Source organism: Lethenteron reissneri, chromosome 30, assembly GCF_015708825.2.
Source record: "Lethenteron reissneri isolate LAM-NWPU_2019-01 chromosome 30, ASM1570882v1, whole genome shotgun sequence".
NCBI classification, from domain to species: Eukaryota; Metazoa; Chordata; class Hyperoartia; order Petromyzontiformes; family Petromyzontidae; genus Lethenteron; species Lethenteron reissneri.
This window is the reverse complement of record NC_083808.1, coordinates 5,447,674-5,467,346: the sequence shown is the minus strand read 5'-3', so window position 1 is coordinate 5,467,346 and position 19,673 is coordinate 5,447,674. Positions and strand designations below refer to the sequence as shown.

At 46.4% G+C, this 19,673-nt stretch overlaps 1 protein-coding gene across 1 annotated transcript in view; it reads left to right on the top strand.

Moving 5' to 3' along the window:
• The window catches only part of LOC133349445 (protein PHTF2-like), a 43,006-nt gene extending 24,891 nt beyond the window's left edge, over positions 1 to 18,115 (top strand). Inside the window, 14 exon segments of the mRNA XM_061562894.1 lie at positions 392 to 550; positions 2,433 to 2,469; positions 2,471 to 2,608; positions 3,463 to 3,636; positions 5,807 to 5,905; positions 8,599 to 8,814; positions 9,757 to 9,888; positions 10,568 to 10,840; positions 11,701 to 11,832; positions 13,155 to 13,241; positions 13,982 to 14,137; positions 14,622 to 14,717; positions 15,215 to 15,340; positions 16,032 to 18,115. Of these exon segments, the coding sequence (XP_061418878.1) occupies positions 392 to 550; positions 2,433 to 2,469; positions 2,471 to 2,608; positions 3,463 to 3,636; positions 5,807 to 5,905; positions 8,599 to 8,814; positions 9,757 to 9,888; positions 10,568 to 10,840; positions 11,701 to 11,832; positions 13,155 to 13,241; positions 13,982 to 14,137; positions 14,622 to 14,717; positions 15,215 to 15,340; positions 16,032 to 16,052 (1,846 nt within the window). The 3' untranslated portion in view covers positions 16,053 to 18,115.
• Positions 18,116 to 19,673: the final 1,558 nt, after the last annotated feature.

Sequence of the window (19,673 nt, the reverse complement as noted above, 5' to 3'; positions counted from 1 at the left end):
CCAGTACGGCTTGGGAGGTGACAAGTTGTTTTCCACTGCAGAACCCGAGTTGTGCCGCTGATGTCCCACATTGAACGAGGCAAAGACGCACGTGCATGATGCTGTACGCCGTGTCCTCGCAGTTACTGGCTAACATCACACGCATTGGATTGCATCATCAGCCCCGGGCCTGGCCCTGCTTGGAGCCAGAGCTAGGTTCAGATGTCTAATTTTGAGCCGAGCGTAGTAGCAGTTTGGTTTCCGGCTCGGCAAATAGCCAGTGGAAAACCACCCGAACCGTGAGAGCCCTACACTGGATTGGCACAGGTGTGCCAGTATAAAAGTGGTAAGAGACCTCCTCTCCCCCCCCCCCCCACCACCCCCCCTCCACCCTCACCACCGAATTCTACAGGAGACTGCGTAAGGCGTCGCAGAGTGACCCTGGCAAAGATGGAGGTGGTTCGAGTACCACCGATAACCAGGACGAGTTCAGGCGCTCAGGCGGTGGGAGCCACGGGCCCGGGGTTCTGGCGGCCCTGAGACGCGTGTGGGGGAGACATCGTGTCTTTGGGTCAGTGCTGCTTTCCTCCTCTTCTCCTCCGCACTTCCGATTGAGCACGGTTGGCTATGTACGGTGCTGAAGAAGTTCAACATACATATGTAGTGCAGGACTTCGGAGACGATAATTGTGGAGGCACCTTTTATTAACACACACGATCTCGACTACACACACTAGTCACTCGCTAGCCTTAACACAACACTAGCCGTCTCGCATCGATGGTGCTAACTCTAAGATAGCTGACAGGCTATCCAGCAGTGCGACATCAAGCGGCGACGGCATTGACGACGGCAACGAGTCGATCGATTTCTACGAACAGCCTCGAGCTACGGCTCACGGCTCCTTTTATCCTCGCAGCGTGGCCTCGCTCCGGCCTGGCCACGCCCCCCTTCTCGAACCTACTAGCAGGTTCCAGGGGCTTCCCGATAGACCCCTCCATGACCCTTGGCCCAGTTCTTCCATTCTGCCGACACACCCGTGTATACTGTCGCTCACTGACGTGTGTACTGTTTATACACCACAGTTGCCGCTTTTGGTCACCAGCCGGCGCTACTACACTACACATACATACACTTCAACAACATCAACAATAAAACTCGCTCACCGCTTGAATCAAAATAGATTGCGTATGATACTTGATCTGGGTACGTTTTTTGTATTTCACTTGGAAGCAATACTCGTGAGTGTGCTGGAAATGATGAATCAAGTCACGTTGATTCTTATACGAGCAATTATGTACATGGAGTCATGCACGTGAGAATACATTATTTACGATGTATGCAAACTTTACATAAATGGCATTCTAAAGCACTGTAGGATAATGGAGAAAATAATATTGTACAAACCTGACAGAAAAAAAAAACATGACATGGAACAAACAAGGCACACGAAGAAATGTTTTTGTTTTATCAAATCGTGATTCTGAATCGTACCGCTGGGGCGGCACTTGAATCGTTATATTCATAGTAGTCAGAGCCCGAATCCCATGCTAAATGGGAAAAATTATCCCTGTCTGCTTGGAGTCCAAATCACATTCGATTAGTTCAGTACAGTTTAGTTCAGTTTACTTTGAAGTACCCTGTGAGCTCAGGAGCTCTTAAGTCGGGTTTCATCAATAAAAACACACCGTTTCCATGTCAGACATAACACATCAGAGAAAAATATATGGTTTAGTTTTTATCCAATAAAACTCTACCCATTTGTTATGGATAGGGATAGCTTACTCATGTTTTATGTTTGTTTTTTGGGTGGGAATTTTTGTATTTCACTGTCGATCTTGTTATCCTGTTTTTGCCCTGGACCTAGCATCGATCTCTCATCTCTCTTTTCCTGCAGGGATTTTCTAAAACTTTAGCCAGATGGGTGCATTGCATTTCCCACGCAAACATGCGAACCTGTGTGTTTGTGCTGTTGGATTAAATTTATGGTCGGGTCTCTGTCCATGGCTGAAACATTTTGTGGGTTTTTTTCTTCTTCAAAATATAGTTTATAGCCCTTAGACAATCCACTATTGAATAAAGGCTATGCCAAACCATGTTATTTGTGGAGGGGTTTTGCCCATACTTCACCACACTGGTTCGGGCAGATGTGTGAAGGTGCCCAGGACCAGCTCTGATAAAACTCAAGAATAATTTTCGGTTTGCCCCTAAAATAAATAGCTCAGGGTGCTCACCGTTGTGCCACCGCTCTCCAGATTTCAGAACATAAGTGGGAGGGGTGGCCGATCTTCATAACTACTGCCCGTTTTCTGAAGGGCCGAGGTTCAAAAATGTGTCGTCGTTTTACGAAATTGACAAACGTCACGCAACGAATTAGTAACGAGTCCCCTGGGAATTAGTAACGAGTCCCCTGGGAATTAGTAACGAGTCCCCTGGGAACGTCTCCGAACCCCCAGGCCGGAGCAAAGCAAGCGCTACGAGGAGAAGTCCACCTGAGACTGACAATGGCTACATCTGCCTGGAGGGGAAGGCCTCGCGACACTGCGTTGCCGGGGGCGGCCCCCTTCTCTCGCACCGCGTGGAGGCCCTCTCTGCAGAGGGCCGCCCCCATCAGGGGTCACATAGCAAGCAGGTACGGGCGGTGCCCTGGTAAACACACACACAAACACACGTGGCAGTGCCGTCATATACTCGCATGGCAAACGGGGGGCGCGTGCGTGTGTGGGGAAAAATGTGTACTCGTGTGGCGTGATTAAATAAGGTTAGCAAAACTAGTGAGTTTGTCTCAACCAACTCGCCAATCATTGCACAAACACACGTCATATTATGTTTGGTTTTTCAAAAGTAAAACATCGATTGGTCCTCGATGCAACAAAAAATTATCTGAAGCAGAAAGTGCACGCTCAAGTGTATGGATAAGAACGGTCACGTGAAGAGATTTCACAAGTGGCTCGATGCTGTCTGCTTCCACGGACCGTTCTCTAACACAAGGAGTGGTGGGCTTCCCTGCCAGAGGTCTGAATGGATGCATTGTCCATTAACACTATGCCGATAGCACAATAGTAAGAGAATTATAAAAAACACAGAAACATATGTACAGATTACGTCAATATTTTAGGTACGTGCTGTCTTCATATTGAATTAGCATGGCAACTAACGGGGAGCTATTAAATCAAACATCTTTTGCATATTTGTAATTAGTCCTTTTTGTGCTCTGGCGTTTCTCCAAATTGTGGGCAACCTTTGGATTAATTTGGCCTAGTTTCAATCGGGCAAGTGCCTAATAGCACCACAACTTTATGTTCAAGTCTGGTAATATTAGATCCTCTTAAAGGAGGGGGGTAATAGTGCCCCTCGCTATGGACAAGAGGACAGATGGACAGACGGAGCCAATGTGTACACGCTTCTCACCTGAATTGGACAGCGATTTAATCAAATAGAAAACCGCTTGCAACGCACTTTTCTGTGACTCCTGTCGGGACTCAGGAGGCGGGCCGTTTGGGCCCCGCTGCCTCGGACGACCTGTCAAGCGAGGAAGATGGTGGCGGGCTGCGGGCCCCGGAGACGCCGGTGTACCGTCGCGGCGCGGAGCGTCCGTCGTGTGACGGGCTGCGACAACGCAAGCTTCACACGCACTGCAGGAAGCACTGCTCCGCAGAGGTACGGGCACACTCACATTGATCCCGCACCCCCCGGCGCTGGCGCCGATTGCTCCCTGTCCTAGCGGTAACCGTCGTGACGCGTCTTTCTCGCGTAACGTGTCTCGGGAGGACGCGGCAAAGTGGCGGCGCGTTAGATTGTTGACCAGGTGAGAGGCCATTGTGACTTGCCGTGGGTGAAATAAAGCATTGCCGCCAACGTGTTGTCAAATATCGACAGTAACAAGGGTATGCGGGATACTAAATAACGTGAGAAGATTAAGTAATAATAACCAATGAAAGAGTATATTACATTTAGATGTAAGGTATACTTCAAAAGTACTTGCATTCATTTTGACCAAGCATGTACCTTTAGAGGTCAAGAACATGCCTAATAACGATGTGTTGATTCATCAAATAAAATGTATTTATACGCTCATGGTAGGCACATATAATCATGCATATGGGAGGAGGTTGTTTATGTTGAATGCAAATGACATGCTAATGTTACGTTAGGATTATGGAATGACCCAAACGATACAAATAAGACACACAATTTGAGAAACAATACAGATGGTACCAAAGAGACAAAAAGATGATTGATTCTTGAATTGCATCGTGACTCCGACTCCGGACAAATCACCGTTGGGGTACATTTTTGCATACCTAGTAAAGAAATAGCTTGTTATTTTGTAAACATAATCAATCAAATGAAAAATAACAGTACTGAGTTGTAACCTCCAAAAATGTCTTCAGAAGTAAAATGTTTTTCAGCTGAAATAATATCATCATTTACCCGTACCGTTAACATACCAAACGTGAGCGGGATATTTAGAATTTAATTTGTTGTTTCAATTATGTAAATGAGGGAAGGAATGTTCACGTTAAAAGTTTCAAACCCCCCCCCTCCACGGTCTTTTCAACAGTAAGTAATCCGCATCTAATGCTGTGATTTTCCCTGTGAATTGAGCAGGGAATTTGATACTGCATTTTTTTTTATTTAACAGGAGAGTTATATTTCTATGCTCTCTCCTGCGTAGCACGAATATATATCTTGAATTCTTAATCGTAAATAATTTCTTTTTTATGGCGCTGTCAGTCTTGCATCAAACCATTAAAACAAACGCGTTATTGTCGGTTGGTCGTCTATCATGAGGATCCATCAGCGCTTTGTCATCCACTCGTAATACATTTATAGAGCAATCGGATGGCCACCATGGAAATTCATCAACTGTCACCCATGCCTCCCTTTGTTACAGTTGCTCTGCTGTCAAATTGCATATTTATCGGCTTTGTAAAGATAGATCGTGATCATTTATGTAGAAGCCCCTTGGTTTTGATTGAGTGTTAATTACATGGGAATGCTTTGCTCATTAACAAGCGTACACAAATTTATCACAAAGGAGATTAAAATAATTGTTATCATTCGGGAGCCATGGCTTGATTCAAGAATCAATTATTTTTGCATCCTTTGTAGTGTCTTGTTTTGTTTGTTCTGTCCTGGCCCTGATATTATCGTTATGATTGTAAACGTAAATTAGCATGTCATTTGAATAACTTATAAATAATTGCCTCTTACACCTGTTCCAATGCTGCTTGATTAAAATGTATTCTTCCTGTGCTGCGAATTGAAAAACACGAGTGTGCGCAAATGCAGGTGGCTTTCACTTAAAAAGTTATTTTAACGACAGACAGTTGAATTTGACCCTTTGCAGTCTCATATGGAACTATTTGTACCTTTGATCACTAAACCAAGTGTTTAATAAGGCAAATCGATATTGCATGCCATACGTGTGCTCGTGTGAAATGTATGCTCACTTCGCCTGAATGCGTGTGCATGTGTGTTCACTTGGCCCAACAGTCTGTTTAGGCCATATGGGGGAATCTTTGTGTTTGTGTACATATGTGTGGGGAGTGGCAGTGTAGCAGTTCGCGTGCTGCGCTACGAACCCAGCGACCCGAGTTTGATTCCCGCTCATGGTCAACACTGGTGACGAATATCTGAACCGGTGTAGTGTTAAAAAAGAAATAAAGGCAGCCGGGCGTGGTGCTGGCCACCCCACCCACCTCTTGTGCCGTTCCGGCCTTCATAGGTGCTCGCTAACAGCACTTGCCCCAACAGGCTTACTAAGGCTATTACGGGGGATCTTTGTCTTTGTGTGCGTGTCTGCACCCGTAATGCCCATGTGCAGGGAAGCGTGCACGCCACCCGCGACGGTGCCACGGCCTCCGGCTCTGAGAGTTGTGATCGATCAGAGAACGACTCCTTTCTTTTCCCACAGTGCTGCCAGGTACCAACGGTGGGGGGGGGGGGGGCTTCTCCCCACCTCTCCCTTCCCCCCCCCCCACTTCCGTCGCCACCACAGGCAATGCTGAGCTGCAATAATATTCGCAGACGTTTTTGCCTTGCAGAGCAGAGATGCTTCTGCGTCGAAGCTTGCGCACGTGCAATGTTTTCTTGCGTCGCTCTTTTCAGTGTCCTTGCAGCGCCTTAGCAATGGCTTGGAAGCCCCTTCTGTTCCTATTCTGTATTTGTGTTTGATTTGTGTCTCTCCCGCCGCCACGCTGGAGACCCCTGCGGCTGTGTGCGCGAAAGTGACACTTTTGCCAAACCGTGTAGAAGTCCTACTTATGATTTATATATGCTTGAAAACGCACATGATGTCGAGTGAACGGAGGGCATAGTGTCCTTGACTGAAATTGGCCGAATGGCAATTGCATCGTGACAGCCGAGGTTACAAATTGCATTCCGAGTGTGCGCGAGCACTGGGCTCGTCCACAACTGTTACCTTTTTGAAGAATTCTGGCCGCAGCAACGACTGACGTACGCAAGTGCCTTGCTCGGGGGCATGCTGTCTAATTGGAATGACGCAGGACAAAAAATGTTGTGCGAGTGGCTACGTGATCGCAGAATGTTAGAGCCAGCCTCTGTAAAGGCAACACTTCACACGTTTCTGACATTCACGCCCGAGCAGACCCGACAGTTTCTATGGAAAGTCATTGAAAACCGTAGGTTCTCTGTACACAATGAAAGCGAGTGACTCACCCTTGCACCTGTGTGTGGTGATACGAACCAGGAGGGACTTGTTGTTTTGCTTGGCGAGATCTCCCTGTTAGGGACACTTTACCCGTGTGTGTGCACCCTCTGGTCCGGTTGTGACAAACAGATAGAGAAGCTGTCACCAACAACTATTTAAAGAAATGGCCATCGAATTGAGTGCAATTCAAGTTAACATTTATTGACTTGGGTTAAAAACAGCCTTTCAGCTATCAAAACCTTCGAGGTTATCAATATGGAACGTGGCATTTGGAAATGAGAAGTGTAAATGTCCCCCCTGCTTCTTCTTGATGTATGTGTGAATCATACTAACATTTAGGTTTTGCTTTTTAACTGTGACCCTGTTTCCTTTCAAGCCTGTGCCATCCTCTTCCTGTCCAGATTAACAACGTCTCTGTTTTGCTTTACAGTTTGATTGCCATCGACTAGTTCGCCTAGCCAACGGTTCCAATCATGAAGAATGTTTATGAATTAATTTGACCTTTGAAGGTTTCCTGAATCCATGTGTTGTCCTGTTGCGTCATTCTTTCATTTTGCTTAACATTGCCTTGTGTTGTTTGCGCTGAGAAAATGATCGATAGCGGTTTTTGTTATTAATCAATACACTGCTTTATGTTGGTTTCGGTCCAGCTGTTGCATTTTCCTTTCGTTAGAGCATTGGAGAAAAGTCACTTTACTTTCATGAAATTAAGGGAAATGTATGCACATTATAAATTCACTGTCAAATAATGGTATTCGTGCAAAGCCATGATGGCGCATCTGCACTTAAATGCAAATGTAAATGATGTTCCACAACAGACACATACCTTCATTTGATGTACAACTGGAATATATACTGTGCACAGTAGACATGTTACATCAGATTGTTTCCATTTTCTCCCATCCAATGCCGTTTCCTGTGCTTGTTGTGTGTGTGTGTCTTTGTACATGGCTCCGTGGTTTGTATACTGGGCTACAATTCCAGCATCCTAGTTTGATTTGCAGCCAAGGATAACACGAGTAGCACATTTGATCTGATTCTGCACTGTGCCTCTTCAAATAATTTCCTGAAATCACATCTAAACATCGGCACTGCGGAGGCGAAGGTGGCCAGGCGTAGTGCTAACCACGCCACCCCCTACCTCGAGCTCCGCACCGGCCTTCATAGGTGCTCGCTAACAGCACTTTCCACAACGGCCTGTGTAGGCTATAGCGTGGGTCTTGGCCATTGTGTGCTCGTTCTCGTGTTTTTCGTAATCATCATCAGCCATGGCCAATCCAGTGCTGAAGTTTTGCTCCGGCTGCCGCTACGGCCACCTCGGGCGATCCAGCATACAGACTAAATTCTTCGCTCGGTGGATGTCCCCTGTGACGTATTCCATTCCTTGGCTGCTACTGGGTTATTCGTGTCAGCCCATTGTGTGTGTACATGTATATGCGTTTGTGTATATATATAAAAGTGGGGAGCGGTAGTGTAGCGGGTAGGGGCGCTACGCTTCAAACTCGGTGACCCGAGTTCGATTCTCGCTCACGGCCAACACCAGTGACGATTATCTGAACCGGTCCTGGGCTTCTCCTAGGTCGACTCAGCTTCAAATGAGTACCTGGTGTGGCGTGTAAACATCGCCACTTGGGAGAAAAAGCGGTCGGGCGTGGTACTGGCCACCCACCCCTTTGTGTGCCGTGCCGGCCTCCATAGGTGCTCGCTAACAGCACTTGCCACAACAGTCTGCTCAGGCTATACAGGGGATCTTTGCCTTTGTGTATTATTTTCGTACAATACCCACCATTTGCCGCAAAGCGATGGTGACGTCACCACGGCGCCTGTGCCAAGCCAGGTGCACTTTGAGGCCACGTTTGTATATCATATATACGAGTGTATATATGTGCCCTTGTGCACCTCCGTTTTGCCGCACTCTCTCCTACCGCCCCGTCCGCCTCTGGCAGGAGGTGCTGCGCTCGTCAGGCAGCTGCAGCTCGCGCAGTTGCACGACGTCGCGCCACGACTCGGAGAGCACGCGGCCCGAGTCGGAGACGGAGGAGCTGCTGTGGGAGGACCTCCTGCTGGGCGCCGAGTGCCGCTCCACAGGCTCCACGGACAGCGAGGACACGGTGGCGAGCGCCGCCACCCTGGCCCGCGCGCGCGACGACCCCTTCCAGCAGGTGGGCTGGCCCCGGCACCGCCAGGAGTTCGCGAGCGTGTGCAGCTCTCTTGTCGAGAGCTCGGATCGTGCGTTGAACTTCTTTCGCCGCCGTACGTAGCCAACCGTGCTAATCGGGACAACTGCCGAAACGTACAAAGCATTTCTTAAGAAATTAGTTTTCAATCGAGATGATTTGAAAGTGCATAGCTCCAGTGGCTTCCTAATATCAGAAGAAGCGTTCCAGATGGCTCGTAGAGGCGCATCTGAAAGCGCACGCGATGCAGGTGACCGTCTTTGTTCGATGGCCAGCCAAAGGCCGTTGTGAGGATGACCAGGAGTTGCCGTGGTGATTTATCCTCCTTGACGAGATCAGCAAGAAATTGTGGTTCATTTGTGCCGTTCGACGTGATGCCCGACGTTTCGCTCCACGTACTTCTAAATCCTCGGGAGTTTTACCCAACTTAAACGTGAGCATGGTAGACAGTTACCGCTTGGCCTGAACTTGCGTAATGGGTAGCAAGTTGAGAAGAAAGAACGCTACTGCTGAGTGTAACATCAGAGTTATTGGTACCTCTGCGCCTGACTGAGAGCTGAATAGTACTTTCAGATACCTTTGCGGGACCACGCATTGACAATAATAAAAAAAAAACGTGCGTATTGACTGTGTATGAAGAAGCGCTGTGACTGAGCACTCGCATATTGGAATCAGTGTTGTTGCCAGATGGGAAATATTTCCCTCTTGCCTGATTAGTTTAGCCGAGATGCTGGCAATCTCAGATAAAAATCGTGTCCCGTGGCCGTGCGCCATATGAAATGTACTTACGTATGTTGAACTTCTTTCGCACCCTACGTAGCCACCCGTGCTAATCGGAGGTGCGAAGTGAAGTGGCGGGCAGTGGGTTTCCCACCACCGGAGATTTGCGTGCTCGTTGTCTTCACACGGACGATGTTCCTCTCCCAGCAGAGTCAGCTGTTCTTTCCAGGCAGCTCCTCCGTTGGGCTGGAGCGCGTGAGTGCCATCGTGTGGGAGGCCAACGAGTGCAAGAAGGCCGAGATGTCCGTCCTGGAGATCAGCGGCATGATCATGAACCGGGTGAGGCCAGTGCCGCAAGCGCGGCGACCTTGAAGAGTGATTGTATGTTGCACAGACCAATGCAGGCCGATGCCCCCTCCGAAAGTTATACACCACGCGATGTTCATCGATGCCTGGGATGCGCATTGGATAGCGAATCGGAAATGTACGTCACTTTTGGAAACCTAACTTGTGTGCGTTTTATCATCCGTAATGTCTTTAAATTAAACACATTGTAAGTATGTTGAACTTATTTCGCACCGTACGTAGCCAACCGTGCTGACCGGAGTTGTAAGTAGATCGACACGGATACTTACAGCCCTCGGCCATGAGAAGTGGTGCGTGGAATTTGTTGCACACACTTCAATTTAGAGTAGTTTCAATATTGAAAATTATTGGTGCATGGTGGTGATAAGTGGATAGATCTAATTGCTTCCTAATCATGGAAGAAACTGTTCCAGACGGCCGCAGAAGCGTATCCGAAAGTGCGCACTGCGGTGATTGTCTTTGTTCGATGGCTAGCCAAAAGCCGCTGCTGTGAGGATAGCCGGAGTTCGTCTGATGCTTTATGTTCTTTGACGAGATCGTCAAGTTATCGTGGTTCAGTTGCGGCGAGCACTTTGTGTGTAACGATTGCGACCTTATGCATAAAATCGCGGACGTTCTCGAATCTCACGACCCTGAATATGCGTCGTGGCAGGTGAACACGTACAAGCAAGGCCAGGTATACCACGTGTTCAGCAACCTGGTTACGCTGCTGCTGGGTGCGCTCCCGCTGGCCTTCCGCCTGCTGTGGCACATGGGGCTGGACCAGGCGAGCGCCGCGTCCCCCCTCGACGTGCTCTGGTGCTGCCTGGGCCTGGGCGCTGGCCCGGCCGCCGCCGCCATCGTCGTCATCTGCCTCGTGCAACGCGTGTGCCTCGTGTGGCTGCTCTTCTTCATGCTCTCCGTCGCCGAGAAGACCTACAAGCAGGTGGTGCCTGGGCGCTGGGCGCGAGGGGCCCGCGGGATGTTCGTCGGATGTGGCTGGGCAGGGTGGCGTGAGGTGGATAGCGGTGGTGCCCGTTGAAGGGCACTGAGACCACCGATTCTTGAGATTCCTTCAGAGGGTCCTGCATTCAGATCTTTAGGCCAATTCCATTTAAGGAGGTTATTTGTTGTCCTTCCCCCGCACCTCTGATGAGCATGGTTTGCTAAGTACGGTGCGAAAGAAGTTCAACATACATACATACATCCGTGGGATTAAAATCGATTACCCGGAGAAAACTCACCATTAATACGATGGAGAAAAAATTGAAAAAGTCTGCACAGACATATTCATTGTTCCACGTGATGTACTGTCATCACTTGGCCTTGAAAACCCATAAGATTAAGGAGATTTACTGATTTACATCATGCCTTCTCATCGCTGGATTATAGCTGTGCACCATGATGCCAAGCTAGAAGAGAAAATACTTCACTCCAACCCAATGCGCAATTTGGACGCAATTTTTTATGAAGCTAGGAAATTATTTAAATTGATAATTAAGTGCAAGTACGAAATAAGTATTACATATAAAAGTACTGCGGGTTATGTAATACAGAGTTTAGTCATACAATCCTTAACGCATATAGCATATCTATCTTTTTAACTGCTTTTTGTGTTTAGTTTGTTGTCCTTCCCCGCACCTTTGATTAGCACGGTTGCCTATGTACGGTGCGAAAGAAGTTTCAACATACATGCCATCGTGTCTTAATTGTTCAACACAATCCAACCACGCACTGACCAGCATGGAAGTACAAGCAAGTGCACCCTGCAAACCTGACTCCGCGTGCGGTGTGTTTCTGCGACAGCGGTATCTGTTCGCCAAGCTGTTTGGGCACCTGACATCGGCCAGACGGGCGCGCAAGTCGGAGATCCCCCACTTCCGGCTCAAGAAAGTTCAAAATATCAAGATGTGGCTCTCACTGCGCTCGTACCTGAAGGTGTGCATCTTCTTCTTGGTTCTTTCGGTAAAGTCACGTAGAAGGAAAATAATAAAATAATAAAAATGAAACATAATAAAATAATTCTCACGACGTTTTGGCCACAACGCAAGACGGCTGCTTGCGTTGTGGCCGAAACGTCGTGAGAATTATTTTATTATGTTTTATTTTAATTATTTTATTATTTTCCTTCTACGTGACTTTACCGAAATAACCAAGAAGATGAATCCCTGCAGTCACGAAAGCTTTAAATCGAAAAATGGTGTGCATCTTGTTCAACGTGAAGTCGATTGATGACAAATCCACACGGTAGCACAGATCGACATTGTAAATATTACAGCCAGTGTCATCATTTTATGGCTCAGCCCGGGGCATGCTCACTTAGATTAGATATGATATTTTAAATATCTCCAACAACTGTGTGGTAATACTGGTGTCTGATTGGCTGACAGCGCACTGAGCTGGTACTACTAAGACTCGGGGTTGTAATCCATCTTATCCGTGCTTGTGATTAAGCTGGGTCCTCAAGTGTAGGGAGTTGGTGGCCACTGTCTGTTTACTAATGAGTGCACACAAAAAAGATTAGTATTTACAAAAAATATATACTTGAGCTTTTTTTCAGTTTTAATGATTGCAGATGTCATTTTGATCGACTTGCTTTGAACCCTCCTTGCAGTGCAAAGAAAGGATGTACCCCCAAGTGCAGATGAAGAGGTCTTTTGATGTCACTTCAGCGTAGTTCTGATTTCTTCTTGGGCCGTTCTCTGAAACAGTGTGGTCGACTGCTAGTTTTGAATAGAATCGTAAATAATAGAAAAGCTAAAGTGAATTCTACGTGGTTTAACGCGTAAATAACTTTTCAATAGGTGGACGGCTATTTCTGTATCACCATACAGTGCGCACTTATCTTAATATAAGTGTGCACTTATCTTAAAGCTGCTAATTTTCTGGGTGGCTCAACAGAGATACGGTAAGCTGGCAGCTTCTCCCTCTGCCCGCCCCACCAACTTGACATAGCCACGGCCACACACTCACGAGCCCCACCCACACAGCGAGTGTTCTTGCCCTTTCTGAAATTGGCTTCACTTATAGGCCCTGAAGACTCCTCTGCAAGCCCTCCCCACTCCGCAGGTAGCCTCGCCCTTTGCCCATAACTGAGTTGAGCATGAGGCCAGAATATTTTACAGTGAGATCAAATCGCATAGGCTTGGGGGACACCAGGGACAGCCTTTGTGAACCCTGTATTGTCCCGGCCACACCAGGGCATTGGGAAGCTTTTAACTCGTTCACTGAGTGTCGTGTGTGTATTGTGTTCACTCCAGAGGCGGGGTCCCCAGCGTTCGGTGGACGTGATCGTGTCATCCGCCTTCCTGCTGGAGCTCTCTGTGGTCTTCATCTGCTGTGCCCAGGTCAGCGTTATCCTCATTCATTGATTTTAAAACATTTGTTCTGTTTATTTTGTTAACCAGGTGAGAACCCAAGGGACCAGGATTGTCTCATTGGCAAGAGTGACCTGAGTGACCTGGGTCACCAAAATGATAAAAGCAAAACAAACAAAAGTAGAGGAAACAAAGCACACCGAGAAATCAGAACAAAACCAACCGTCACTTAAGAAATTGAAACGCTGCACTAACACAAATGAATGCCAAATAATAACTCCCTGCAGTGCAAGTCAGCTTGGGCAGATTATCCCGCACCTGATTCAAGTACAGTTCCAGATAAAGTTACAAAAACATCAAACGGATGTAATTGCACGTGACTTAACCCACAACTTACAGCACAGTGCTGTAAACCGTGTCAGCGAGTGGGTACTGAATTAAATCACATTAGATCATCGCACAGTAGGTGTGGACGTCTTCTACACCAATGGAAAATGAATTGCCTACTGTGTCTATAGTCACCGAACTCAATTGATGGAACACATTAACACCACTGCTTGCTGTGATAATTTACCGGCAGCATTTCAGATATTCGCCAAGCTACTGTAGCCATCCACCAGCTCACCAATGTCGAAGTGAACATATGAACATGTTTGATCAACTCTCCACCGTATGGAAGAAGAAGGCGGGTGTGTGGGAACGTCATGACGTTTGGCTGGTGCTTTTAACACACGGTGTGCGTGCGTGCGTGCATGCATGCGTGCGGACAGCTGTTGAACGGGCACAGCACCTTCCTCGACGTTCACTACAACTGGGAGTTGCTGGCGTGGAGCCTCTCGCTGGGAATATTCTTGTTGCGCTTCGTCACGCTCGGCTCGGAGACGAACAAAAAATACAGCAACACGTCCATTCTGCTGACGGAGCAGGTAGGACGCCTGTGATTGATGCCACGTTTTCTACCAGCCCCTGGAGTATCGATTGGGCGGTCACCCGTAGCCAGGATTTGAACTCGCCTTCTTATGTTTGGAAGTCTGTTGCTCGACGGCAGGGGTCGGCAACCAAAACAACATGAATAGGCTTTTTTTTCAAGAGCCGAAATGAACGTAAATATGAGACGGTCCTTAATAAATGACATCACAAAGCGGTCCTTAATGATGCGGATGTGCCTCCGGAGCCACGGGTTGTCGACCCCTGCCCATGGTGAACTGGATTTCCATGGTCAGAGATCGGCAACCAAAATAACAAGCAAAGCCATTTTTTGAGGGAAAATTTCAAGAGCCACATGCGGTTCCGGAGCCGTGGGTCGCTGACCCCTGCTGTTCGGTCACCGTCTTGAGATTTTCTTGTTCTAGTGGTTTGACCTTTCCCCTTTTCTGGCTCGTCGTCGGATACGTTTGGCTTTGTGTGCAGATTAACTTGTACCTGAAAATGGAGAAGAAGCCGAACAAGAAGGAAGAGCTGAACCTGGTGAACAATGTGTTGAAGCTGGCAACCAAGCTGCTCAAGGTGCACACCCAAATATTTCGTCGATAACTCAATAATTATAATATTAGGAGGGGGGGGGGGCAACATATTTTTTTTAGATGTGCGTTTGTTTTTTTAAGACTGGAGAAATTCGATTGGATGGAAAGAGGAAGCTCTGAGGTAGGTTCAGGAGGAGTAAAGCAGTATTAGAACAATGTGGAAAAATTCACAAGTATGAATATAGGACATTCTCTGGAGCTAAAGCTTGATGAAGGCAGTTCTGAGAGAAATGTTGGGAAAGAGTCCCAGAGGGAAAAAAAAGAATACTGCTTGGCAACCAGAAATAACTAGGTCCGTAGAGTTAAATTATTACGTGATCTCAAGATCGGACAGGATGGGGGAGGGAGCCAAGGACCTGCCATTGGGCACAGGTCTAAACTGAGAGAATGGGGCATAGCACCCGGGAAGTCTGGCTGTGTGTGCTTCCAGTGGCTTTCAAATAAAGGGCCATGTGTGCTCTCTCTATACTGCATTTGCAGGAGCTGGACTCGCCGTTCCGGCTCTACGGCCTCACAATGAACCCCATGCTCTACAACATTACGCGCGTGGTCATTCTGTCGGCCTTCTCCGGTGTGATCAGCGACCTCCTGGGCTTCAACCTCAAGGTGAGTGTGTTGGTGTTCATGGAGACAAGCAGATCACGAGTGTGTGATAATTTGCACACACGTGCATCAGCCACACCTGCACAAGCGATGATATATTGATGGTCTTGGGTGTGGGTGAACAGGGCAGCTGCCAAGGGAGTAATGCTGTGAGAAGAGCCAAAAATATATTATGGTTATGAAGAATGTGCATGCAGGTGAAGAGACAGAGGCACAGAGACACAGAATCATAGGGACACCAGGGAGACAGACACAGCAACATAGGGGACACAGCGAGACAGGACACACAAACTGTGATGCAGGAAGATAGATAATCAGAAACATTGAGACGAAAAATGTTTTCTTCCAGGACACCATGTATGTTGAGGTTTGTCCTGATAAGAGCCCTATGTATGTGTTATGTAAATGTGTTTTTAAAAATCAAGTTTGCATTATAGATTGCATAAAAGTTATTCTGTGTAACAAAAATAATATAAATGAAACCTGTTAATTTCACACAGATCAAAAGTGCTTACCCTCCAATTGTTGGTCTTTCAGTTTTTTTAGACAAATCCACATGGTCGCACATCTCGCCATGGTAAATATTACAGTCTTGTAGTCATTTCCTGATCAAAGTCAACACTGCATGGATTGTATTATCAAATGTGCAGGTCCAACACCGGGGAAATTATGTGTGTGTGTTTATTTCTTTCAGCTTTGGAAGATAAAATCCTAAAGCAGGGTGCGCGAAGAGTTCGTTTCCCGCAGGAGCGGTGAAGATGCCCATTAGTGAATCGATCCCAAGAGGCTAAAATGTGACTTTGCAAGGTTAATACTGCAGCTGAGTAATCATAAACACAAGGAGGTGTTTTCCTGTGCACCTGTTTTGGCATTTGTTCCATGATATTTTATTATTTTGATTCATGTTATTGCCTCCTCAGTGTTGAAAGTGTTTTCATCTAAATACCGCAGCATCTCAAGTGACCAAAGTCAGTGTTCACATGTTTTATTTTATTTTACAATCTAAATCAAAATACTGTATTGTCTTGGATAGGGATGTGTGTATGTTGAAATGTCTTTTTAACTATTCAATCCCGTCATAACTACCTATAGAGGTTTGGTACGATCTCACGTAATGTTACACAGACTGCCATTTTTTTACGGGCACATCGCCACATGTGATGTACTGATGGTTACGTTTGCTGCACGTTTGTTTGCTGAATCTTGGTATTAATATTCGGCAGAAATGCCGAATAAAGAGGTCAAAAATCCACAGCAGACACTCCTGATGAGTTTTAAGAAACGTGCAAAAAATTAGGCAGGCAATATGCGATAGACGAATGTCAACCAAACTATGGGTTCGATTTTCTCTGTTAACATATTTGTAAAATGTACATATGTATCGATCTTAAGTTACAGTATTGTCTGAAAACTGATTTTATTATTATTTGCACTAAGCTGGCCAAGATGGCCTTGATGGTCAAACAAAATGTGTTCAAACGTTGATAAGCTTGTCACCATTGGGTGTGTTTTAACCTTTTATTTAGCTTGTGCATACTACACGTGAGTGGTTAACGCCCATTGAGCCCACTTGCTTTGTCCTTATGACAAGAACTTAATTGGACATGAAAGTATAGCATCTGGCCTCGTGAAAATCGGTAATAAACCCAAAAACTAAACGTGTTGCCGCCTATACATACATCTAAGTGGGGTGTTCTTTTAACGCAATTGCATATTTGACCTTGGTTTGAAAACGGTGGTGTATATGTCACTGCATTTGTCAGGATACGTTATTTAAAGTCGATGCCTCCTATAAGCTACAGGGTGTGCATTTCATGTACAGTGTGTGCTCACTAGAGCTGCAATTCCTGCAATAAGTATATGGTATTTAATTCCCAGGATTCCACCCCGGACAATTCCTGTCGGAAGTGATGTATCGGTGATTCCCATGTCAGAATCTCAAATGTATTTAAATGGGAGTCTAACAGGGGTTTTGCTATGGGATATTTGTATAATAGAATGGGGCGGGGGGGGGGGGGTTACATCGTGAATCCAACTCTGCTAGGTACTGCTGAGTCTATCTGGGCAAGATTACAATAATCGCCGATTCCATGTGGCCAGAATAGCCATTGCAATCCATGACCTATGCCTATTATGCAGAATTGACCGAATTCACCGAATTCTACCCCGTTTCTGGCAGTGAGTTCAGTTAAATACAGAGAGAGGGGGGCCTGTGGTTGCCACCGGCCTGCACCCACGCCCATATGCACGACCCTGCTTCATGTATATGCAAATTCTGGCCAGATTCTTAGTTGCTCTTTGCATAGCCTCGGCTAAACTGCCCCGTGCATCCTGGCTTGGCATTGCTATGGATAAAGCACCATGTCCTGAACGACGTTTCTCCTGACAATGAGGTTCACACTGCTGAGAGATGCATTTGAAATGGTGAGATTCATTTCGTGCATGAACATCCCCTGTTTGAGCGTGATCCCTAAAAAGGCCTTCTGCGATTTTTCTTATACGATCTCTGCTCCTGGTTTTGGGGGGTTTTTGGAGGGAACAGCTTTTGGAATTTGAGGATACCATCGACAAACACACGCACCATTTTGTTTGTTTTGAGATGCTTTAAATAGCCAGACGTCACTGCACATTAATACAAACACTACCAGCTTGTGTTTTTATATCTTGTGACGTGATGGACAAGTTACGCATTTGCATTGTATTATTGCTGTTACATAATGTTTATTGTTGTTTTATGACAATGTACAAATGGTACTATTAAACCAAACCTGCCCAAAACTTGCAATATATTATTGATTGCTGGATGTTGTGACTTGTTCTTTGTATGCCGATTTTTATTGTTGCATTGTAGAGTGTATTAATTTCATTTCAACACGATAAAGTACATTGACATGTGTATCTTGTTAAAGGGGATACATGTAGAAACAATGCACAGTAATGTGTGTATTGTGATAGGTACAATAATAAATGTATCTGAATGTTATTACCAGTTCAAGTTAATGTGTTTATCCAGATGGGTATTCTAGACACACACAAAGATCATGTTAACGAGCCCCTAATCAGTGGCTGTGTAAAGCCTTGCCATTTTCTAGTGTGTGCAATACAAAAGCGAGTAATTGTACAAGCAGAGCCGTGCCGAGGGCATGGCGAATTTTTGCGTTCGCCTCGGGCCCCGCACTCTGGGGGGCCCTGCGCTTCGACGTGATGATATCAGTCCGAAGGCATTCCCCCTGGGGGGCCCACACATTGGGATTTGGCGCGGGCTCCGCACTCCCCGCAGCCCAATGGAGGGACCTGCACGCAAAGTGAACTAGAGTGTCACTTTAAAAAAACCATGAACTTTCAATACTCTTGCTCTTTCGTCTATGCATGTTGAGCTTCTTTCGCACCGTACCGATTTATTTAATTAAACACGTTTTGAAGAACCATTGATTTTTTGCTAAATAATCGGATTACCCGGCATCTCCCCAGTCCCATCGGATATGAGAAGCTAAGCAGGTTGGAACCTGGATGAATGCTGATTGTTACTACAGGACAGTCGCTGCACCTGCCAATCCACCGATCGCGGGTCCATGAAGTGGGCAGCAGAGGGCAGTGCAGCGAAGTTAATTATTGAACGGTGATTGTCCCATGCTCCGAAAAATGCGCTCTTTGCCCTCAAACCTGCACTGACCAACTTTGTGAAGTTATGGTCAAATAAACCCACCATGACATGCACATGAACCCTCATTTCAGCATGGAGATTGACCCCCAAAAAAGGTGTTGTTTGGTTTGCCATCACCACAATGATAAATCCACTGCTGGATAAAGAATTCGGTAAGCCGTCGGTCAAAAGCACCACCTGCACGCGAAATCACGACATCGTTCCCGCACCTCCGATTAGCACGGTTTGGCGACGTACAGTGCGAAAGAAGTGCAACATACAATAGGTGCTCCATCTCCACGGTGGACGTGGATTTCAGGCGACTGGCTCCTTTGACTGCCGCTCCGTCAAAAAGGGTTTTTATGAGCTCTACCATTGGCTTGCTGCATTTTCAACGAAAGCGAACCCTCGAATTATTGGTGGAATGTTTACGCAGAATGTTACGACCCAGGAAAGGATGTTCCAGGTTCATTCATTTAAAAAAATTCTTTTTTTTTCTTTTTTTATTAAGTATTCGGCTCTTGAATCCGGTGCAACCGCAACAAACAAAAAAACATGAACAAGAAAACATCTTAAAGTGACTAAGTGCAAACAGAAAATCCAAGACAAGACGGCAAAATATTGCAGAAAAAGCACTGTACACCAACACTGTGTGAAAAAATCCCAGTGGGATGCAAGTCAAACAACAACCAC